Source organism: Phacochoerus africanus, chromosome 11 (assembly GCF_016906955.1).
Source record: "Phacochoerus africanus isolate WHEZ1 chromosome 11, ROS_Pafr_v1, whole genome shotgun sequence".
In the NCBI taxonomy this organism is placed as follows: Eukaryota; Metazoa; Chordata; class Mammalia; order Artiodactyla; family Suidae; genus Phacochoerus; species Phacochoerus africanus.
In genome coordinates, this window is record NC_062554.1 from 102,461,381 (window position 1) to 102,487,145 (window position 25,765).

General features: G+C 38.9%; 1 protein-coding gene across 1 annotated transcript in view; it reads right to left on the reverse strand.

The window, feature by feature from the left end:
• Positions 1 to 25,765, reverse strand: part of FBXL13 (F-box and leucine rich repeat protein 13) — a 201,586-nt gene that overhangs the window by 165,084 nt on the left and 10,737 nt on the right. The window contains exons 2-7 of the mRNA XM_047752710.1: positions 18,490 to 18,593; positions 17,821 to 17,911; positions 9,985 to 10,052; positions 8,688 to 8,842; positions 7,105 to 7,214; positions 3,849 to 4,016 (exon numbers count right to left, since the gene is read on the reverse strand). Of these exons, the coding sequence (XP_047608666.1) occupies positions 3,849 to 4,016; positions 7,105 to 7,214; positions 8,688 to 8,842; positions 9,985 to 10,052; positions 17,821 to 17,911; positions 18,490 to 18,593 (696 nt within the window). The remainder of the gene's footprint in view (positions 1 to 3,848; positions 4,017 to 7,104; positions 7,215 to 8,687; positions 8,843 to 9,984; positions 10,053 to 17,820; positions 17,912 to 18,489; positions 18,594 to 25,765) is intronic.

Sequence of the window (25,765 nt, forward strand, 5' to 3'; positions counted from 1 at the left end):
GCCAGGGTGAGGGGGGCAGAGGGGAGCTCCCGTTGGCCCAAAGCAGGGCCTCAGAACCAGGGTGCATAAAGGATGGTATCCACTCAGTGGAGCAGCCTTCCTTGCACAGGATTTTGGAGCCTGAGACAGGTGAGGAGGGTGTCCCCAAGGAGAAATGGCCCACAGTAGAATGTCGGAGCCCCAAGGGAAAAAGGAAGACGAATGAAGAAAGATGGCTCACTGGGGGAGGGGGGGTTGAAGGTCAACGAAGATGGACATCTGTCCAGCACAAACAGAGACCAAGCAGACTGGGAAAGGCATTTGTTCATATGGAAGGACAATACAGGATGTTGGAGCCTACAAGGAATGAGGAGGAAGTCCCTTTGGAGGGGCAGCCAGTGTGGCATGTCAGAACCTGAGCAAGATGAGGATGGCAAACCAAGGAAGTGAAACCCTGTATAAGATACCAGGGGCCAAGTGGGATGTGGAAAGTAGTTGTACTGGGGGAAGGGGTGACAGGCATCTCCAAAGTGGGGCAGCCTATGCCCGGAGTGCCAGAGCCTGAGTAGGGTAAGGAGGGCATCTACAGAGGAAGGCACTCAGCACAGGGCATGTGAGCCCAATCAAAGCTAGAAAGGCAATTGCACAGGGTAAAAGACAACTGGCAGAGGCTGTCAGAGCCCGGGCAGCATGGAAGGCCTCAGCATGGCAAGGAATACCAAAGCCTGAGCAGAACCAAGAAGGTACCTTCACAGGGATGGGACAGTGGCAGCAATTTGTGTGACTGCTTACACATGGGGGAGTGATCAAGTAAGTAAATATATGAAGAATAATGAGAGCTGGGATTCTCACTGTTGGAGAAGGACATTGGAAAAGGAGAAAAGGATATGGAAAAGGGGAAAACTAGAAAGAGACTTGTGGTACTAAATTGGCACTGGAAGTGTCCACATGGCTGTTGAGGTTTTCTGTATATAGATACATAGATATGGGGGAATGTCTGTATCTGTCTTACAGTCCCTAGTTCTACCTGCTGGGAAGGCATAAGAGAAGTGACACTCCAATGGCCATAGACTGTTCAACACTTGGTTTCTATGCATAATTTTCTATTAAAAAGGATTCAGAGAATCGTAGAGAAATGACCTATCTAGGTGGACCAGGAAAAGTACAAGATGAGCCTGGGACGTCACGCTGTGGTATAAGGTGAGGAAATGCTCAAAGGAAGGTAGTTATGCATCAAAGGGCCACCGAAGGCAACTTGAAAGGACTCCCACTGTCTGAATCAGGAAAAATTTGAGTACCAAAATAAATGGTAGTAGTAATGGATTATAACCCATTGAATAAAATAGAAAATCATGAGTCCACACAGACATAAATAAACTAGAAGTTCCCATAGTGGCGCAGTGGAAATGAATTTGACTAGGAACCATGAGGTGGCGAGTTTGCTCCCTGGCCTTGCTCAGTGGGTTAAGGATCTGGCATTGCCATGAGCTGTGGTGTAGGTCGCAGACACGGCTCAGATCCCGTGTTGCTGTGGCTCTAGCATAGGCCTGCAGCTACAGCTCCAATTGGACCCCCAGCCTGGGAACCTCCAAATGCCATGGCCCTAAAGAGACAAGACAAAAAAAAAGAAAGAAAAGAAACAAACAAACTAAAAGTTTGATGAGGAATAGGAATGTTTATGTAACTGTTAAGTTACCTACCCACGAAATGCATATCTATTGCAAAGGGGGCTACTGAATAGTGGAGAAGCCCAGCAGACACCACCTTCATCAATCTGTCACAGCCAACATCACTAATCACGGGCAAATCCAAATCCTGTGCCACTGATAGGATGCTGTGAGAAGAGCACAGCGTGATGTCAGTGTTATTTCTAACAAAAAGGCAGGACCCGAATCTATTCTTGAGGAAACATAAGACAAGCTCAAATTAAGAGGTCTTCTGCAGTAAAACTGGCCTGATCTTCAAGTTAAGGGAAAGAAAATTATAGAAAGGCCGACTGAAGGAGACGAGGGAGCCATGATAATCAATTGTTCTGGGTGATTCTGGACTGCACGCTTTTGCATTATTGGGACAACTGGGGACACCCAAATTAGGTCTGAGCATTAGGGATTGATGGCTAACTGTACAAGGATGCCCTAGTTTATAGTAAATACACTGATTGTATTTAGGGGTAATAAGGCAGTATGTCAACAACTTACTTTTAAATAGTTCAGGAAAAGAAGCTTTTATATTGTACTTGCAACTTTTCTGCTTGAGAGTGTTAAAAATTAAAACTATGTGCCGGATAAAATATAATTGACTGTCTAAAGCAAAAATGATAAGTCCTGGTATAGAGTTTTTAAATACATGGAAGTAATCTGCATGGCAATAGTAGCCTGAAGCACAAGAGAGGAAAAATGAAAGCATGCTCTTGTTAGGCTGTTCCATTATTTATGAAGCGGTAAGAAATTAAGGCATAATCTGTAATAAACTGAAAATGCAGCCACTTACAATGTAAACAAAGAAACATTAGCAGTCAACACACAGGAGCTCAAGGACAAAAAAGCAGCTGCATAAGTGTAGGAAGGAGTGTGATATGGGTTAGAAAAACAGCTAAGAATGACAGAAATATGACACAAGAAGAAATAATTAGGGCAATAGTAATAGACTTTGTTCCATAAATCTTTAAGATTTCTCTCTGCAAAAGATTTCATGAGCAAAACTGAAAGCAAATATCAAGTATGGAGGGGAGACCTCAAGTACATTCCAGGCAAAGTGTTAATACTACCAGCATATAAAGAGCTCTTACAAACTGTAAGAAGATTACGGAATTCTCATTTAAAAACAAGCAAGAGGAGTTCCCTTTGTGGCTCAGTGGAAACAAATCTCACTAGTATCCATGAGGACGTGGGTTCAATCCCTGGCCTCACTCAGTGGGTTAAGGATCTAGCGTTTCTGTGAGCTGTGGTGTAGGCCAGCACCTACAGCTCCAATTCAACCCCTAGCCTGGGAAGCTCCATATGCCATGGATGTGGCCCTAAAAATATAAAAAATTTAAAAATAAAAATAAATAAAAACAAGAAGATACAAACAGGTAATTCATAAAGAAGAAACAGTGGACAAAAATACCCTCAATCTAACTACATGCTATACATAAAATGCATGGTTAGATATCAATATAGAGATAGATACCTTGTTCCCCAAGTAACTTGAGCTTAATTCTCTATATGTAGATGGATAGATTTAATGTATGGGATTTTATAATGTAAAGCTGCCATGAACCAGAATAAGGTAATGTTTTACCATTTATCAGGTAGTTCCACAAAGTAGAAATTACTTCTCTGTCAAAATAGCACAGAATATAACCAGTAGTTGGAACTATGGAACATATATTTCAGAGGTCAATTCAGTGAGATGTAAGATATAGAGACATGATTCTTATTTTTATGAATTTACAATCTAAGGGGAAAAGATGATGTGCATAAATATTTTAACTAATTGAAAGCTAAAATATGACCAAGCCCTTATTACCTTCCAGAATGTAGGTATAAAGTTAAGATTAAAGGATTGGGGATTGGAGATAAAAAGGTAAGCAGTGGGGGGTAAAAATCTGTTGCACCTTAAATGAGAACACGTGCTTGAAGGAGGAAGGAAGGAAAAACATTCCTTTTATTCTTACTATAGCTTTAATGTCTCCATTTGATTGTTATAATTTGCTCACAGCCATCCAAATGGATGACTTCCAAAAAAATGAGACCACCCAAAGCTAGTTGTAAAAAATATTTTCCTTCAAAATATGGCTTCCATCATCATGCAAAGTTCATAATAAACCACTCTTTAAACAAACATTATGGAAATAACTAGTTAAGACGTTACGAATTCATACGAACCTGTAATATTGCTCTTTTGGGTAACTGTGAAATGTCAAATGCAGGAATCTCATCCACAAGAAAGACTTCAGATATATCTTGTTTAGGACAAATGGATTCTTCTTTAGCATTTACTTTTAATTTTAACTTGCTCCTCCATTTTCTTAATTGAAGTTCATGCTTTAACATCTGCCATGAAAATAGTTTACAAATTCCATGGAATTTTTGTAAGGATTAAGCAAGATTATATATATATCACAGTGCTTGACCCAGTGATAGCACCAGTTAAACATTATTTCTTATCATCATTGTCATTACAAAAATTATTATCCAGACCACATTTAATATTCTCAGAACCACAGCGCATTATAGATCATTTCCACTGCTTGTCATGCAGCATTGGTACAGATCGTCACCTTGAAGATATGGTCCATCCTTCTCTTTTAGAGGTAAAGAAGCTGACACCCTCAAATTCAAGGTTCTGGTATGACAGAACTACTCTTTGGGGCATAGAAGGGAGAGGGTTAGCATGGGGATATAGAAAGAGTCAGAAGGAAGGAATTTGGAACCCTGCCTGATATATCATTACAGGAAGTCCCCCATTTTAACTTTCAGTACATTCCTGAAAACTGCATAATCAAGAAAAATCCTTAAGGATAAATAAATGTTTTATACACAGACACACACATACATTTTTGGTATAACATGTTTAGGGTAAATAAGCATTGCACACACACATTTTTGGTGTAACATGTGGGAGCCTAAGGAAGAGCACACATTGGAGACCTAGCACTCAGAAGTGATTCCTGCCGCTCCTCCCAGCAGACACCTGCCATTCTCACTCCGCTCAAGTGATTGTAGTCTTATCATTAGGCCAAGAGGTCACACAGCTAAAAGAAAACATTTTCTCTAATACTCAATTAACTATTTCATATATGTCTATATTAAGGATAGTACTATATATCATACATATCAACTACTACAAAACGGTATGCTCAGTGTATGGGGATGGTTAAGAGAACAGTACTGCCTGATCTTGGGAACATTCAGTTTAAAGGGATGTGAAAGGGGCAGCCTGGTTGTACAGTTCCCTTTTCTCCATTAGACAATCCATGACCAGGCTTGGGCACCAGGTCAAAAACATTAGCTTAGTACAAGAAGTGGTGGAAAACACAGAATGACCAGACTAAAACAGTGATACCCAAAATATAACTGTTTAACTGGTAACATTGAAAATGTGGTCCACAAAAGGCACGTGCTAGAGGGCATCCTGTAAGAACACCAGTTCAGTACCAGTGGATGATCAATTTCTAGAGAGCAAGAAGAATTGATGCTCAAAGCTCTAGAGAGCTTTATGCATCTCAGTCTCCTCCACAGACTCTAGCACTGTTTCAAGCTTTATATGAGTAATAAATTTTTGCCTGCTCTCTTGGTACATATACAGTATCATCAGTGTCAACATCTGAGCCAATCTGGTGTGAGAGGCATTGATCCTCCCCTCCACAGGGCAACCGCAAAAGAGGGGGGCTTAATTTCTTCCTATTTTTCTCTTTCCTATTTATCCCAACTTTGCATTTCAAAGAGTATTAACAAAACAGTACCTACTAGATAATATAACTTCAAAAAATTCCAGCCACATTTCTATTTCTGATTCTAGTAGTTACTGTGAATATTCTAAAACATTAAAGGATAACAAACTTTACTAATAGCTTAAGCAAACTAGAAGGTTTTTTTGTTTATTTGCCATGCCCACTGCATGCAGAACTTCTTGGGCCAGGGATCAAACCTGCACCACGGCAGCAACCTGAGCCACAGCAGTGACAACACTAGATCCTTAACCCACTGCGCCACCAGGAAACTCTGAGCCAGAGATATTTTTAAATTTGCAGGAGTTAGCTTAGATCCTCTATATTGACTGTTTTCATTCCTAGTGGGTGTCCCAGTTAAGAATGATGCTTTAAATTTAGCGATTTGTTAGTTAAAAAAATAATTAAGTATTAAGATTATAATTTATTAGGAATTCCTGTTGTGGCTCAGCAGGTAAAGAACCCGACTAGTATCTACTAGAATGAAGGTTTGATCCCTGGCCTTGTTCAGTGTGTTAAGGATCCAGTGTTGCTGCAAGATGCAATATAGTTTGCAGATGTAGCGTGGCTGTAGAGAAGGCTAGTAGCTGCAGCTCCAATTCGACCCCTAGGTTGGGAACTTCCATATGCTGCAGGTGTGGCCGTAAAAAAAAAAAGGAAAAAAAGATTATAATTTATTACATTGAATGTTGAAAGAGAATAAATAGCAATTTAATCTTATATAGAAAATATACATTTATTCTCTTTATCATTTATTTCTCTATTATAATCATATCAAAGTTTCCCTTCCACTTTATTTTTTAATTTTTTATTAAAGTATAGTTGATTTTCAGTATTCTGTCAGTTTCTGCTATATAGCAAAGTGACATATTTTTTCATATTATCTTCCATCATGTCCTATCACAAGTGATTGGATATAGTTCACAGTGCTATACAGCATGACCTCATTTCTTACCCATTCTAAGTGTCTCTTCCACTTTAGACGTCTATATCCATCTAAATGTTTGTTTAAACAAGACTCTTAGTGTCTTTATCAATAAATTTAAATGAAATGTTAAAAAGATTTTTTTCCTTGATGTCCATAGCTTAAGTGAAACAACAGAATTTTTTTATTGTTATTTCTCCAATACAATTTTTTTCTACTGTACAACATGGTGATCCAGTTACACATACGTGTATACATTCTTTTTTCCCACATTATCATGGTCCGTCATAAGTGACTAGACATAGTTCCCAGTGCTACACAGCAGGATCTCATTGCTAATCCATTTCAAAGGCAATAGTTTGCATCTATTAACTCCAAGCTCCCACCCACCCCACTCCCTCCCCCTCCCCCTTGGCAACTACAAGTCTGTTCTCCAAGTCCATGATTTGCTTTTCTGTGGAAAGCTTCCTTTGTGCCTTCTATTAGATTCCAGATATAGGTGGTATCATATGGTATATGTCTTTCTCTTTCTGACTTACTTCACTCAGTATGAGAGTCTCTAATTCCATCCAACATGATTTGTTAGGAAATATTTTGGGTAGCTGTGGTAAAATTTAATTATTAAGCCAAAAGAACAAGGACCTCATGAAAAGCATGTAATATTCAGGGTTTTAGTATTTCTCCATACGTAACATCATTATATGAGGCAACAGCAATGTAACAGCAAAATTCAGTTTTTAAAAAAATTGTTTCCAATATTCCATACCAGCTCATTTTCTCTCTTTTTATTCTTATATCTTGCTTTATCCCTCCATTTATTTAGGATAATTATCAGCTTGCAGCACTGGAACATTTGTTGTATCCGTAGTAATTTATCTGAAGAAAATGTATTAGATTAAGGTATATAGTTAAAGCTGTTTCCAAAAAACAGTGTTTAACACTCTATCATGTTTATAATATGAACCAATGTGTCATCTAATAGTTTATAAAATAAGATATAATAGATGTAATAGAATGTCAAGATATATATCTTTTAATAACAAATCTGTTCTTTATAAAACCACAAGTTTCAAATACTCACAGATATATATCATAAGGTAGTATTCTGATTTAAAGTAACCTGTGATTAAATACATTGCCCCATGTATATATTTTTTAAGTTGGGGTCCAAAGCTCAAACACAGGGGCCAGGCCAGGAAGGAGGATGATTAAGGCAGGCCTGGGGACAACATTCTTAGCTACAGTTAATTGTTTCCTCTCAGAAATAGAGGCCTACAACCCTTATGTTAAAACCTTCAGAGGGTCCAACAGAGCCCATCAAAAGGAAATGATTCTGTGATTCATGGTAGCCACAAACTGATATCTAGTGAGCTGGATAAAATCTAAGCAAAAGGGTGGAGTTCTGCATCCCTGCTCCTAAGAACGCATACACTATCTACTCATTACAACTATCAAGGGTTCAAGAAAAAGAAAATTATTTTTCTATAAGTTTTCTCAGGTATTCATTAAGTGAAATATCTATAAAGAATGAAGAGCTCTTGGAATTCCTGCTGTGGCACAGTAAGTTAAAAATCCAACTGCATTAGCTCAGTTCGCTGCAGAGACACGGGTTTGACCCCTGGGCCTGCTGCAGTGGGTTAAAGGATCCAGCACTGAGACAGCTTCAGCAGGTTGCAGCTGTGGCTCTGATTCAATCCCTAGACCAGGAACTTCCATATGCCATGGTGCGGCCATTAAAAAAAAAAAATAGGAATGGAAAGCTCTTTATAAAATATAATCACTTTCGATATATACATATATATGTATATACACACCAACTCTCTATTATGTAAAAAAGTTAATAGTGTATTTATTTATACATCACACAAATACATATAGAATTTTATTTTATTTTTATTTTTAATTTTTTTTAGGGCCACGCCTGCAACATATGGAAGTTCCCAGGCCAGGAGTCAAATCAGAGCTGTAGCTGAGGCCTATGCCACAACCACAGCAAAACCAGATTCCAGCCAAATCTATGAACTCAGCTCACAGCAACGCTGGATCCTTAACCCTCAGCGAGGCCAGGGATCAAACCCGCATCCTCAGAGACAATGTTATGTCCTTAACCTGCTAAGCCACAGTGGGAACTCCTAGAATTTTATTTTAAATATGCCTGTTTTCTAGTATACTAAAACCTTTGAGACAAATCTCATTAAATATTTTAAATTAGTGACTTCACATTTCGTGATAAGTCTCTAGCCATGAAAAATAATAAATTCTCTGATAGAAACTATGTTTAATTGTTAAGTCTGTTGAAACTTTGGCTACATGAAAACAAAAACCAATTGCTACTATGCAAGGATTTACTTTTTAGTTGTTCTTTTTGAGCTTTCACATAAGAGTGCCAGTGACGAAATACATATCTTTGAAGTCTGAAATTGTAATACTCTGCTGCTTTTTCCATTTTTTCAGCCAGAGGATCATCTTCATTTATAGGAGGTACTGTTCTCTCTCTCCATGTGCTATAGGAAGAAAATGCAGAAGCAATATTTTGATATTACAGCAACACATTAGTAAATAAATTGAGAGGGAGAAATAATACACTGGGCCTCTTTTACCTCTTCAAAAACCACGACACGAAATAATTTGTGAAATTATTTTAATTTTTATTTATAGCCAGTCCTTGCATTTCCTTGAAGCTTATACTTCCTCGTCTACATTTCTAAAGCCCAGAAAATTTTGAAATCCAATTTTTTTTCATAACCTATTGTCTTCAAATTTATTTATTTTTAAATTTTTTAACGCCCTGGCCCCAGCTCTCCGCGGGCCCCCGAGGACCCTGGCAGGTGCGGCCTCCTGGCGCTGCACCTCCACCATCTCCCGCCGCCACCGGCCCCTGTGGCCCATAACCTATTTAGAGGCAACAATGAGACATGACCTAAACAAATCTTGCATCCAAACCTTTCTGAATCTGGCACGTGGCTGTTGATAGTCTTTCTTCATTTCACTTAGTAAAAATACACCTATATGTTTCACTGTAGAAATACTAGGATGTTCAGACATGCTTGATTCCAACGTGCATCCCAGACACAGCTGAAGATGTTATATACTGTACACAGTATGTACAGACATTACCTTTCTAAAATTAAAAAAAAAAAAGGAGAAATTCCCAGTGTGGCTCAGTAGGTTGAAGATCCAATGTTGTCTCTTGTGAGGATGTGGGTTCAATCCCTGGCCTCACTTAGTGGATGAGAGAACCAGTGTTGCTGTGGCTGTGGCATGGGCCTCAGCTGCAGCTCCTATTTGACCCCTGGCCTGGAACCTCCATATGCTGCAAGTGCAGCCCTAAAAAGGGGTAGGAGGGCTCTAGATTCCTAAATATGCCTGGTTGAAGGGCTTCAGATAAGGAGATTGTGGACCTATACTTTCGATTTTGAAGTTCTATTGAAAAAAAAAAAAGACAGAGAGAAAGTGATACCTCAAAGAAATAAAGAACACCTTTTAACTAAGTAAAAGCTGATGAAACATAAAAGAAATACATAATAGAGAATGGTGGAAATGAGATTAAATAGGTAAAATCAGCACCCCTGGCCAAGAGTGAGTTGTCCTTCATGTGGAGAATGTCAAGAATAAGAACACCAAGAGGAAGAAATCGAGTTCTTACTAAAAGTGGGTCTTCAGTAAACGTCCGGCATAAAAAGTACACGCTTTTATCATTAATTCTGGAGTCACCTAAAATATAGAAAGAAATAAAATGACAAACATTAGAAAGAAATGGAATGCACAGGCTACCACTGGAAGATACACAAGAGAAAGAGAACACTGACTGCAGCTGGGGAGCAAAATTAGGCAGCAAGGAGATAGGAACAGACGAGAAGAACCACATACCATTTATAAGTGTGGGAATTTTATTGTATATGCCCATTACGTTTTATTAAGTTAAAATCACAGGTGAAATTCTCCCCATTATATTGCACTCCCTTTAAAGCATTTTAAGCTAAGTACTGTGGCATTATTTTTTTTTTTTTGTCAACTATATTGATAGGGGCGTAGAGTTGTGGGTTGGCTGGTCACTATTTAACTGAATGATTTTGCCTTCTTAAGAGTAGAAAATGAGATTCTCTGTTAAAAAAAAATACAGGGAGTTCCTGTCGTGGCGCAGTGGTTAATGAATCTGACTAGGAACCATGAGGTGGTGGGTACGATCCCTAGCCTGGCTCAGTGGGTTAAGGATCCGGCATTGCCCTGAGCTGTGGTGTAGGTTGCAGATGCAGCTCGGATCCTGCATTGCTGTGACTCTGGTGTAGGCCGGCAGCTACAGCTCCAATTAGACCCCTAGCCTGGGAACCTCCATATGCCGGGGGAGCGGCCCTAGAAAAGACAAAAAATAAATAAATAAATAAAAAGTCAGTGGCATGATTTTCCCCCTTTAAAAAAAAAAAATACAGGATGGCCTCACTTGCCAAGCAGAAATAGGAAAACCACATAAATTAAAAGACTATGGAATATGTTGAAGGAGATGCAAACTTATCATTCGAAACTATGCACAATAACACACCTTAACATAAACAGCTATCCCGGGATTGCTGAAGTCGCCTATGCCTTCTGTACATCTTTAAAGAGTAGAGATATTATGTTACCCTATTAGTACATGTACATGGCTACAGTTAAGTGCTAGTAGTGTATGTTTTTCTCCTATGCCTGGTTTACCATATATAGCAAACCTATGTTCACATCTGCTGAGCATAGAGATAAATTTGGTTCAAAAATATACCAATAGCTTAGAATTCTGAACTTTACTTTTCTAAGTCAAACATTTTTCTTTTACACATCGCTGTGAATGCTTTGTCCACAGATATGGCATAAACATGCTAATCATGTGATTTACTTTAGGCCTACAACAAAGTCCCATGGCCCCCCAATATTCTGCCTCACGTTCAATGGCATTTGGAAATTCTTGCTTTTGACGGGGATTACATGCAAACTATGTTTGTAGTGAGGGGAGAACATCAATTATTAAAGTCATTTTTTACTAAATTCTATCTTTATGAGGCAGAGGAATCCAGACAGGTAAAGGAAGAGTCTTGAGGGTGTGGGGGGAGAAGCACAGCCCCATAGATTGCGGGTCTGAACCTATGGAAGAAGAGACTGCAGGCAAAATCCAAAAGAACTGCTCCTACGAGGTGCACAGTGCTATTGGTACAACAGAAAACAGGAAAGGCATTCCCCCACTTCCACACAGCACACATAGCCCAGTGCCATAAAATTTCATATTACTTTAAATTGTGAAAATCTGAAATCATGTGCTATAAAAATATTACTCAAGTTTGACATTATGCCAAGTTCTGAAATAATGCAGTCTCTCCAATTAATATTTTATCATGGAGCACTTCATTTCAAAACTGGTGGGAAAATGAATGGAATGTTTAAATTCTTGCCACCCAGTGATGCTATTTTTTTACATGTAAATAAATGTGGTCTTAGTCTTGAAGTGCCAATTTGACTTAATAGAGGTCTTTATAAAAGTTCTCTTTTTCAAACTGTCTGACCAACGGGTATGTTTTGAGTTGAGTGAGAAATCCAGAGAAAGGAGCACTTAAGTCAAATCCTTAGGATGCCAAACCAATTGCAATTAATTGATTGGGATTTTAAGGAGAAACCAACCTCTTGTGTTATGAAGATAGGGACTCAGAGCAGTGAAATTTGGGATGCTACTAGCATAGTTCTCTTTGTATCGTAGTCTGAGGAAACATGGGAAAATTTTCTAATAAATGAAAAGATAAAATGAAATGTCATTATAAATCATTAATGCCAGCTTACTAATAGATACTGAATTTTTGGCTCTTCAATGTTAGTAGTAATTGGTCCCATTAATTTTTTAACTTTGTAAGATACTCACTTTATTATGTGTGAGAAAATGGATGCTTTTAAATAATGTCTTTAGAAAAAGGTTTTAGTTCTATAATATTTGACATACCCAATATAATATTAGTCATTAACATCATTATAATTTCTGGAGTTTAGCATATTATAATTTTTTCTTCTGGTGAGCAGTTACTTTTATTTTTTTTCCTCAGTTAATCCTTGAGTCAAGAATTTCTTTTTTCTTTTTTGCCTTTTCTAGGGCCGCTCCCGCAGCATGTGGAGGTTCCCAGGCTAGGGGTCTAATCGGAGCTGTAGCCACTGGCCTACACCAGAGCCACAGCAACGCCAGATCCGAGCCACATCACAGCTCACAGCAATACCAGATCCTTAGCCCACTGAGCAAGGGCAGGGATTGAACCCGCAACCTTATGGTTACTAGTCAGATTCGTTAACCACTGAGCCACGATGGGAACTCCCAATAAATTATTTTTAGGGGTTGCTGTTGTGGCTGAGCGGGTTAAGAGCCCAGCGTAGTCTCTGTGAGGATTCAGGTTTGATCCCTGGCCTCACTCAGTGGGTTAAGGATCTGGCATTGCTGCAAGCTGCAGCATAGGTCACAGCTGTGGCTAGAATCCAGTGTTGTGTGGCTGTGGTGTAGGCCAGCAGCTGCAACTCTGATTTGACCCCTAGCCTGAGAAATTCCACATGCCACAGGTGTGGCCATAAAAAAGAAAAAAAAAAGATATATTAAATTGTCTTAATTAATGTTTCACCAATCTCAAAGGAAAAGGAATACTTCTGCAAACCAGCAAGGATATAGACTGTGATTATCTTGTTTAGGGCCTAAGATCTGTCTGCTTCTCCAAAATTATTAAAGCCCCACACCTTAGGTTCTTAAAGTTAAGTTTCTTTTTTCATCATTAAACTTTTTTTTTTTTTTTACACCAGTAAGACTTTTTAAATTCACATCTTTCATTTAGATTTTAGGGTTTTGTTACACAGTGCTCTCTCTGCTGGCATCATTTTAAAAGTTGTGTAAGGGAATGATCTCCAGGACATATTGAGTAAGAAAAGCAAGAAGCAGAAAGCTATGTGTAGTCTGCTACTTTACTGTAAGTCAAAGGGGGAGTTGCCTTTGTGGCTCTGTGGGTTAAGAACCCGACATAGTGTCTGCGAAGAGTTCCCATCATGGCTCAGTGGAAACAAATTTGAATAGCATCCATGAGGACTCAGATTCCATCCCTGGCCTCACTCAGTGGGTTAAGGATCTGGCGTTGCTGTGGCTGTGGTGTTGTAGGCCAGCAGCTACAGCTCTGATTCAACTCCTAACCTGGGAACCTCCATATGCTGCAGGTGCAGCCCTAAAAAAACAAACAAAAACAAACAAACAAACAAACAAAAAAAACAGAACAAGAAGAAAAAGAAGTGAAAGTGGGGAGGATACAGTGTATTTCCTCATTTTTTCAAAAGTAGCAATGGAGCCATAAACCAAAAACTGCTAAAATTTGTTTCCTAAAGAAAGGGATGAAATAGAGTGGACAAAGAGACAGGAAAGAAAGCAATACTTCTCTGAATACTCCTCATTTCATTGTTTTGATTTTTCTGTCCTGTAATGTTATAAATAATTGAAAAAACATAATTAAATAAAAAAATGGACATCAATACAAAAAATTACTTTAGGAGTTCCCTGGTGGCCTAGTGGTTAAGGACTTGGCATTGTCACTGCTGTGGCTCAAGTTCAGTCCCAGGCCCAGGAACTTGTGCATGCTGAGGGCACAGCCAAAACAGAAAAGAATTATTTTAGGTAATAAAAATTATTATTTAATGAAAATGCTTGGTAGGATATATATATCTTAAAGGCAAAAAGAATTACATAATTTTCTCAAATGCTCTCCGTAGTTGTATGGTTAGTGGTTTTATGATATTGTAATTTCAAAATCATTATGTGAGTATTGTAGGATGAAACTAATAAGCAATTACTTTAATGTCTATAGGAATCAAGCTTCATTAAAAGCGAATCAAAGAGACCATGGGTGCCCCCTGATGTGATGCACTAGGAGGAACCCAACACTCCGCCCCTCTGCAGTATTCTTGTCACCAGAGGTAAAAAGGGGAAAAAAGAACCAGAAAATCAAGCTTGTAGATGTAACTGTAAACTTGCAGGAAGTATAAGAAACAGAACAAATGAAAGGATTCCAGAGTAAATGAGAATATGGGACATTTTACATGACAGATGATCTGGCTTTTTTTTTTTTTTCCCCCAATAAATAATTGCCATGGGAAAAAAGAAGACAAAAAACAAGAGTACATAACAAATGAGTGTAATGTGTGGGCCCTGTATGGGTTCCCCCTTAACATGTAAAAAGTAATTTTTGAGGCAATTTGGAAAACTTGAATATGAAGTAAATATGGATACTATATATTATATACACACACACACACGCACACACACATATATATATAAATGTAATCAGCACTAGATTATCTTCAGGAATTGTTGCTCCTTTCATGACGTTTCATTGACAGTGGCACTGTGCTATGTTCTCTAAAAATGCCATTTCTTGTTAAAGATGCACACTGAGGTGTTTACTGGTAAAGTAATACAGTTCCTGAGATTTACTTTCTAATACTCCAGCAAAAGGGGGGAGGGGAGAATAATAAACAAGATTGGCAATTTGTTGATGATTGTTTAAGCTGAATGAGGGGGGATCATTATATACTCTCTACTTCTGAGTTATGTTTACAATTTTCTATAATAAAAGGATGTTTTAATGTTATAGATGCCTTTTCTTCTCATAATTAGTGAGGCCATCTAAGGATATCATTTCCCAAGAAATGAGAATCAAGTCTGTGAAGTTAGTTTCTGCCTTACAATGGTTGATTCTTTCATCTTGGGACACACAGTTAAATTGTCTTTCTATCTGCTGTTATGAGAGCAGTTTCTTTCTTTTTTCTTTTCTTTATGGCTGCACCCGAAGCACATGGAAGTTCCCAGGGTAGGGTAGAATCAGAGCTGCAGCTGTGGTCTACACCACAGTCATGGCAAAACCCTATCCCAGTCCCCAGCTGCATCTGCGACCCATGTTGCAACTTCAGCAATGACTGATCCTTAATCCACTGAGCAAGGCCAGGGATCAAATCCACCTCCTCACAGAGACATTGGGTCCTTAGCCTGCTGAGTCACAATGGGAACTCCTCTATTATTTTTGTTGTTGTTGTTAACCGTTTGGCTTATAGTTTCCTGTATTCAATCTTCTCTGTTTGCACAAATAGAAACAATATATATATTTATAAATAGGGCTATATACAGGTTCTCTTTGGTGTGTAGGACTGCATAATAAGAGGCCATAAAAATGATTGCACACTGGAACCATGCAAAGCAATCTTAATAATCCATATGAAAAATTACAATTGTTTGTGACCTTAAGCGTTTTATCAAAACATTAAAAACTCTCTGCCTGGTGGTTATAAACGTGTAGGACAGAAAAATGGTGGGGGAGGGGACAAAGCTAATATTTACTTAGTATTTTTTTATTTTTCTTTTTTTGCCTTTTCTAGGGCCGCTCCCACAGCATGTGGAGGTTCCCAGACTAGGGGTCTAACGGGAGCTGTAGCTACCAGCCTACACCAGAGCCACAGCAACGTGGGATCTGAGCCGTGTCAGTGACCTACACCACAGCTCACAGCAACACCAGATCCCCAACCCACTGAGCAAGGCCAGGGATCGAACCCGCAACCTCATGGTTCCTAGTTGGATTCATTAACCACGGCACCACGATGGGAACTCCTACTTAGTATTTTTTTAATGTAAACTGTTAGAAGCGTTGAGGATTAAACTGTCTTATTTCTTTTCTCTCTGAGAGGGAAGGAGAAGTGAATTAATCTATCTGACCGAGGTCGAGCCCTCTAAGCAATCTTAGGCACCTAGACATTTATGTTTTGCAAAATCGTATATAGTTTCTCTTTTTTCTAACTTATGGGCACCTTTTCTATGCCTGCGAATTGTCATACTCCTTTTTAAATATGGATCAGCTTCCAATATTTTGCATATTTAATGTCATGAATTCCTTTTCTAGTAAAACAGTAGATTTGAACTGCTGTGATGGCTCTTAGAATTCTATGCATTTTTTTTTTCTTTTTTGGCTGTACCCATATCATATGGAAGTTCCTGGGCCAGAAATGGAATCCGAGCCATAGCTGTGATCTGTGCCACAGCTGTAGCAACACCAGATCCTCAACCACTGCACGGGGCCAAGGATCAAACCTGTGCACCACAGACAACGCTGTGCAAACTTTTAAAGATTCTCTATAAGCTTCTAGCTAGACATTGGACACAATCTGATCGTGTTTTATAAGGTCATTTGCAAAATAGCAACAGTGTTTATCCCTCTAGATCACTGGTTCTAATAAATGTAGTATCTTATAGCAGTGGCCTTCAAGGTCTTTTCATGTGACATTAAACTTAACACAGAACTATTCTAGAGAGTAAGGGGTGAGGAGGGAAGAACCAAGAACCCCATCCCTGGGTGTCCCCTTCCCAGCTCCTGAGGTTGCCCCCAAATACCTCCAAGAACACAGGTATCTCCACTCTATAGTGGATCAAAATTGCATGGTTGAAAAAGCCATTAAGATACATGGACCATGATGCAGATCAATGGTGATCAATCGTGAGGGTTCTTCCCAGTGTATTGTTGCCTCAGAATCACCCCAGGCTTAGCAGAAACACCCCCATCCCTCTATTTCTGTCTCTGTTATAGACCGCTGATGAGAATCCAGTGTTACTCTCCACTCATCCTTCTAAATGATGCTTCAGATCATTCCTGGCTCTTATCACCCACCTTGACCATGGCTTTGATTACACTTTTTTTTTTTTCAAGAGCTCAACTTCACCAGAAACTCTGGAGCCCTGCCTGCGCTCACTGAGACACCAGCCTGGGATCTAGAGGTATCACACATGGTCCTACAGACATCTAATTTGTATTGCTGTTTCTCTCCCCTCATGCCTTTTGCTATTTTAGCTTCTCTTAGATAACACAGTTTTTGTTCCTAAAGTCTCCATATCCTGAATTACTTCCTTGCCCTTTTTATAAAATCAAAACCAGCTGTTGGAGCCAGTTGTTCCTTTCATTAAGTTGGTCTGGCTTTTAAGTTAGGTCTCATTAATGGTTTGACCGTATCTTTATGAGCATAATTCTTGGGCAGATGGCAGAGAGAATGGAGGGGGATGGAATAAAGAGGAAGTAGCTTAGAAAGGAAAGAAAATATCCTCCTTTAAAGTTTTCTATAATGCTATTTTTATCATTATAAAGACGCAAGAGAGGTGGAGGAGGGAAAAGCGAGAAATTTAATAGATTTTATCAAAAAGAGAAAGAAAAAATGCCTGTCCAAATGCTTCTTGGAAATTTTGGGAGGTTACTATGAGTGGGAGATTATTAATGGTGTGCGAGTGTGTGTGTGTGTGCAAGTGTGTGTGTGTGCGCGCGTGTGTGTAGTGTGTGATGTTCCCTCACTTTTCTGAGTGCTCCCAGTTTCAAAAACAATCTGACCTTACTGCTCATGAAATCTAAAATCTATCTGAAAGTTCCTATCCTAACTTAAGATGTGTGGTATAGAATGTTTGATTAATAATACTAACCAGCTGATCATCCAGTCCAAAAAGTTGTTCCAGGTAAGTTTCAGATAGTCTTCGAATTCTTGGTTTTGTTGATGGATCAATGCACATATCCCTTTAATAAAATCATAAAATGCAGTCAAAAATTCATTTCATTTTATAGTAATTAGTTCCATAATTAGACCAGTGATGTTAATGGGTGGAGGGGTAAGGAAAGGGAAGGAAGAACACTTCCTCTTGGAAGAGGATGTCAGAATCACCTGGAGGGCTTTTTACCGCCCCTCAAGATTCTGCTGTGCTCCCCAAGAGGGCATGCCTTCCTGTCCTCATCTTCAACTTGAAATAAACTGCCATTTGAGCACATATTGTTGATGAGAATGTGCTCTGTTTATAAGAATCAATGGGGAGGAATTTCCCTTGTGGCACAGTGGTTTAAGGATCCAGCTGTGGCACAGGTTCAGCCCCTGGCCTGGGAACTTCCATATGCTGAGTGTGGAGCCAAAAAAAAAAAAAAAGGAATCATTGAGGCAATTGTTCCTGTTGAAATCTTTGGGACTTAAAAACCTATGGAGGGATTCTTTAACAATCTTAAGGTTGAAAACATTCATTACTAAGACCTTTTTGATACTATGCAGTGAGGGTTTTACCTTCCACATAAAATATCCCTGTATCATAAATCAAATCAGTACTTACCAGAGAACACTTTCAAGACCATTTTCCATAATGGCAGTGATCATTTCCTCTAAATACCTCAGGGGGTCCTCAGGACATGTAACGAGTATTCCACATAACAGGGCCTGGGAAAAATGAAATGGAATCAGCATTTCTGGATTTGCATGTTCTTACTAAACAACAGGGAGACTTTCTCTCAATTACAAAGTCAAATAATCTGACAGTTTTTTAAGTAAACCTGCTTTATAGATACCCCTCTGTATTTATTCAGTGTTATCAAATAACCAAAACAAAATGCAATTTACTTTTACTCTTAAAAAATCCGTTGTAAATGGCAACAGAGTCACCAAACAGTGTTTGGCCTTATGTGAGGAGTACTTTGCAGTCCCATCAAAGACATAGTTGGGATTATCTTAAATCAATGGTTTCTACCCTTTTTAAATGAGGAACTCTTTTATGAGGGTATAGTTGATTTACAGTGTTAGTTTCCAGTGTGCAGCAAAGTGTTTCAGTTGCATGTATAAATATGTGTGTATATGCATAAATATACATAATATTATATATTCTTTCTCATATTCTTTTCCATACAGTTTAATACAGGATATTGAATATAATTCCCTATATGGTAGGACTTTGTTGTTGATCTCTTTTATATATCATAGTTTGTATCTGCTAATCCCAAACTCCTAATTTATCCCTCCCTACTCCCCCTTTTCCCTTTGGTAACCATAAGTTTCTTTCCTATGTCTGTGTAGTCTGTTTCTGTTTCATAAGTAAGTTTATTTGTATTATATTTTAGAATCCACATATAAGTGATATCATATGGTATTTGTCTCTCTTTCTGGCTTCACTTTGTATGATAATCTCTAAGTCCATCAATGTTGTTGCAAATGGCATATTCATACTTTTTATGGCTGAGTATTATTCCATTATATATATATATAATATATCTACACATACACATTATATACATATATGCATCTATAGATACATATTATATATGTATGTATATGTATGTATACACACACATACACACATCTTCATCCATTCATTTGTGGATATACATTTAGGCTGCTTCCATGTCTTAGCTATGAAGAACTCCATTTTATTTATTTATTTTTAAATTTTTTGTCTTTTTTAAGGCTGCAGCCATGGCCTCTGGAAGTTTCCACGCTAGGGGTCAAATCAGAGCTGCAGCTGCCGGTCTATACCACATCCACAGCAATGCAGGATCCAAGCCATATCTGCAAACTACACCACAGCTCACAGCAATGCTGGATCCTTAACCCACTGGGGAAGGACAGGGATCGAACCTGCATCCTCATGGACAATAGTCAGGCTCATTACTGCTGAGCCACAATGGGAACTCTAAGGAACTCCTTTTTAAAGTCAAAAATTCCTCAGACTCAACCATGAAAGTGAGTGAGAAAATCCAATACCAAAATCAAAATCTACTGTGAATTTTAAAAGTCTTTTACAATGAGGTCCTGTTGTATAGCACAGGGAATTATATCCAATCATTTGTGATAGACGGTAATATGAGAAAAAGTATATATATATATATAAAGTAAAAGTATATATATATAAAGTATATATATATATATATGTATAAAACTGGGTCACTTTGCTGCACAACAGAAATTGACAAAACATTGTAAATCAACCATAATAAAGCCTTTTAAAAATGCTTTTGTATTTTATCATTCACAACAGCTGCAGAGTATATATCTGAAAATTTTTAGCGTAGTTCACATATGACTTACTGAATTAGATCTAAGATAATGTTTAAGGCACCTATATGGAACCTCAGAAAGCTTGCTGCCATCTTATTTTATTCTGAGTTCCTCCCCAAAGAAGACATTTCTCCTAAGAGTATTGGTGAGACATATATTGAATTCACTCGAGACAGAGAAAAGGGGTTTACATCCCACAGAAACCACCTGGGATCCTTAGAAATTTCTCTTTGCCTCTTTGGTACACTAGTGAGTCTTTAGATATGCGTGTATTGGTGGGGAGTGTGTGTGATGGGGGAGGGGTGTTCTCTTTGGCCTTTCTTCCACATCGGGCCTACTCTTGCTGGCTTTTTTCCTACTCTTCTCTCTCCTGAACAAAATATTTCCACGGCTGAATCATGCAGAGTTCTTCCCACCCCCGGGTATCAGCAGATCCAGGTCTGGGAGTCCCATCTTCAACTCTCAGCAGTTCTCATTGTGTTCCTCCGAATAAAAAGAGGACAGTTTCTCCTGATGGGCATACAACACATTTTCCTCTTTGCAGTAGCTCCATGTCCCTTTCTTAGTGTGCAGCCTGCAGGATAGGAACCCAGCTCTTAAGACTATGACAAAATGGTAAGGCCTCAGTGTCTGTCCCTCCCCAGCTCTCCCTGCTGATCTAGCCCCACCCCAGCTGCTCACAGTGAGCAACTCAGCCATCTCCAGACCCATTTCCTTCTCCCTCAAACCTGGAGAATATAGTGACACGGTGACACAGGGGATCAGGGTTCTCACCAAAGTTGGCGAGCTGGATTTGAAAAGTCTTCTGTCACCTAAGGGTTGAAGTCATCTATTACCTGGAGACCAGACTTCAGACAGCTCTCTGAATAGCCTCGATTAATAGCTGATTCTGGTCACTTTTGTGCCTCCATCACCAGAGTACTGAGTTTTTCTATTACTGACTTCACATTCTCTCCTTCATCCTATTCTGGTCCCCAGAGGACATCTGCAGCAGAATGACCCAGGGAGTGAACTGATTTCTGATGAGGCCTAGGAACCTACATTTCATTAGCTCCCCAGATGATTCCTATCACACTAAAGTCTCAGATCTTCTGCTTTATTGGAGGTCAGCTTTGAAGTAAACCATTGAAAAAATTGGCATTGATTAATGACTATGAGAAACTGCTTATTTCTTTGTATTTCCAAACCCCACAGATCAGAAAGCTACTTTTTCTGAAACGTTTTCTTGCAGAAATCAAATCAAGTTGAAAAGATATGTCTCTGGAATGCTAATAAAATCATATGGGAGTTCCCTTTGTGGCACAGTGGAAACAAATCTGACTAGGAACAATGGGGTTGCAGGTTTGATCCCTGGCCTTTCTCAGTGGGTTAAGGATCCGGCATTGCTGTGAGCTGTGGTGTAGGTCACAGACACAGCTCGGATCCCACATTGCTGTGGCTGTGGCTGTGGCATAGGCCAGCAGCTGCAGCTCCAATTACACCCCTAGCCTGGGAACCTCCATATGATGCGGGTGTGGCCTTAAAAGGACAAAAACGACAATAAATAAATAAATAAATAAATAGTCATATGGAACTAGCATAGTTCAAAGATTCGCTTTTTTCATAAGAAATCTCACTGTTCATAGTTTCTTATTAGGCGAAATAAAATATCCTCATGTTTCTCATATCAATGTGAGAACAATACATAGCTGCATGCAAATAAGAAAGCATAGTTAGTGAATCAATAGATTTTTTTCCTGCTCAGTGAAAATAAAAATTATAAAACCAGAGTTCCCACTGTGGCTCAGGGTGTTACAAACCCAACTAGTATCCATGAGGATTCAGGTTTGATCCCTGGCCTCACTCAGTGTGTCAGGGATCCGGCGTTGCCATGAGCTGTGGTATAGATCAGAGTCACGGCTAAGATCCCATGTTGCTGTGGCTGTGGCATAGGCTGGCAGCTGCAGCTCTGATTGGACCCCTAGCCTGGGAACTTCCATATGCTTCAGGTATGGCCCTAAAAAATAAAATATATGTATATATATATATATATATATCCATTAGCTTGGCCTTTATAAGCAGAGATAAAAAAAGTAAACATTCCCACAAGATGAATGTTTGACTTTCAAAAACAGTAAGCAGGGCTTTATTATTGCTAGCCTTCTTAGTAAAAACTTCCATGGTCAAGGACAAAGAAGACCATGACTTCCTTGGCTTTCTCAGGCTTGTAAAGTCACAAAACAATTGTGCAATCCTCCGCTTTCTTTTGGCACTGCCTCCTTAATCTCAGTCCACAATATTTCTCAAATATTCTGAAACATGTCTGGGTACTAACAACAAACAGGGGTTTATCCAGGACAGTTGTTTCTACTCTTTTCCATTACTACCCATCTTTCAAATAAGATAATGCAGTGAGTGGACCCCACTGGGTTTTACTCCTGGATCTGTAATCTTCTAGTATGTAACCTCTGACAAGTTACTTCTCTTGTTCTTCTGTTTCCTTAATTATGCATGGGATAATAAAAGTACATATTAGTTAAATGAATTAATGTATGTAAAGTACTTTTAATTGAGTCTAGCACAAAATAAGTACTCAATAGATAAAAGTGATAGCAAGCCATTGTCATTATACTAACCATTCCACTGCTAATTATCACTTCCAATAGAGGAAAAGACTTAGACAAAGAGAAAAGAAATGCAAAAATATTCCCTTGTGACATTTAAAGGCCAGAGTGATGACAGAGAAGAGAGACTGACTTTATGCCAAGTCTATTGGAAGAGATTAATACCAGTGCATGTGGGGGGAAATGGTTAGGAGTTACAATAGCATGATAATAACTGTCTGTTAGAACTGTGGGTAGATATAAGACACTTGACAGAGCTAGTCTTGCTTATCTTTTTATATACTCGGATAAACAGAGTAAAAATGCTAAGGGCCTAAACAACAATACAGAAAATAACTGCATTAGGAGGACAGAGATAAACGTTATTACCAAAAGCTCATGGAGTCCTCAGCATTTAGAGAAACTTTCAAGTGAAAAGGAGAGGGCAAGCTCTTACCCTTGGCAAGGGCAAAGCCGCAGGAGCACAGATCAGTTTGGCTGGCATGGAGGATAAATATAAGAAAAAAGCAGACAGGGTCAGTTTATGAAGATGGCAGAATTCCACGCTGGGACCTGGGACTGGGTCCTTCTCTAGCTCCAATAGTTCATTCATGATCAGATCCCAGCAAGATCAATCACATGGCCAAATGTCACAGATGGCCACCCGTCAGAGAGTCCCAGTTCAGCATGTTTCCAAGATCCCTCTAGGGAAGACCTTGACTTTTATAGGGTTTATTCTTGCTTCCGGATTTCACAGATGAGGCAAAGAAGAGCCAGGTGATTCACAGAGCCAGCATGTTTTTAAACGACAAGCCTAGGACTCTTCTCTTGCCCCTACCGTGCACTCAGGCAAAATTGTGTGCATGTGTGTCTTCCTCCACAACTTGAGAGGTTTTTTTTTTTTCCACATTATCTGGAAATATTTTATTCATATGCAAACCCCAAACACATTCTTCTTTCAAATAGATGGTTATCAACATATAGTTTGCACCTTGTTGTTATCGTTGCTGCTATTGTTTCAGATGAGATTGCTTTTAAAATTGCAATGTCAGCATCATAGTTACAGAAACCCTTTTACTTAGGAAGAGGCTTAATTTCCTAAATACTGTCCAAAGTCCCTTCTACCTCCCTCCCTTTCTCCAAGCCCTAAAACAAGTTCAAAGGGACATCGCAGAAATACTCAGTCTCCCCATCTGCGATAGAGATGGTGTTGGCCTGCGGTAATCCTAGGAACGTCTTAATTTTTTCCTTGGAAGTTAGTAAGTGAAAAAGTTGAAAATAAAAGAAGCTCTGTGTCTTGTCGACTTTTAAATAGGGAGTGCCACATATTTGTTTTAGAAACCCTTTAACTAAAACCCACTGAAGATTATTGAAAGGGACCAACTGACTTCAGCCATTAAGGAGGGACACCAGGGACGGGAAGATGCCCCTCAAGGCCAGAACTTGAGGGGTTGTAAGTCACCAGTCATCTAATCCCTAGAGGATTAAGTGAATTATTACTGGACAAATAATAAGTCATATGCTTTTTGGTTGTTCTAGAGACCTGTGGGTTTGCCCCTTGAACTGCATCTATGAATTGGCTGGTTGGGCTGAGGGAGCTCAGCACACAAAACTGTCCTCAGAAGCTAAAACTTTCTAGCCCCAAAGTCCAGTGAAACGAGTTAGTATAACCAGTTCCTTCGCTGGTGGTTTCTTGCTCATATGTTTAGTAATTCCTGATTCTTACATCTCTGGCAAATATTTGCATTAATGAATCTCTTTTAAAAATTCTGATGATAGAGTCTATATGATTTAGAAATAAATACAGTATCTTAAAAATACATATTAGACACTTAATCATGCAAGAAACATAGAGCATAAAAACCACATAAAGATCATAAAATCTAAAACCACTTATTTCTAAAAATAGAAAACGCTCCATAAAAATCCTGGTTTGTAACTCAAATATGCCCTCTGCTGGGCAGATCTAGTTTTGCAAACTCCTTCCATCTTTCCTAATTGTTAAAACTGAAATCTGAGCTACTGCTTTCTCACCCTCAGATACAATCCATATATGTAGCTACTTAATAATTTTGTAGACACTGTACCCTTGGCCATCTTTGGTTCCTACAGAGCAGGCCTTGTTTGTTGACAGTGTACTGACTTCTGCCTAGTTTGTAGGAATTGCTGGAGAAACAGATTTCCAAATATTTTTGATAACATGCTGTTTGATAGTCTATCAATAGGGCTTCATTGTATAGGCTCCTATCTTAATGATATCTTTTAAAATACAATGTCTTTTGAAAGGAATGTATCCAAGGAACCAGATTCCAGCAGTGGTGGGAGTATTTCAGAGTCCTCAGAGAGCAAAATGATGACAAGAGAGAGAGTGAGGAATTAAAAGGCAATACTCAGTTTCCCCACAATTCTATAGAAGTGCAGCCTCTCGGTGGCTACAAGGGGACAGGTTTGTTTTTTTTTTTTTTAAGAAAAAAAACTTTGAATTTCTAAAATATATTTTTCCCAATCTTAAAAAATAAAGAAAGCATACTATTTTATTGCCCAAATTCCTAAGTCTTTGATCATTGAATTCATTTATTTCAAATCTAAATTAAAGTTTAAAAAAAGTACTTGACTCCAAGATCTTAAAAAAGGTCTCTATGTTTAGATCTGTTGTATAAATAATACCTCTAGGTTGCATAAATTCTGTACTAGATGCTGATGGTCTATGAGGGACAGCACTAGCTCGCTGCAACATGGAGGACATGAACCGTGAGAGAAGGATTTCCTGTGATTGAACATAGTGGTTTCAAATTTGTTTTTCAAGTCAGACAGGAAAAAAAAAAAACTTAAAAAAAACAAATTCATCAGAATCCCCAAATGTAATCCAGATGAAAGCAGATATGCTCTTGGATGTTGCTGGGTGGGTGAAAAGGGAAGAAACACTCTCTTTCTCCCCAAGGCCCTTTCTCAACCTGTACATCATCCCCCAGAGGAGTTCTG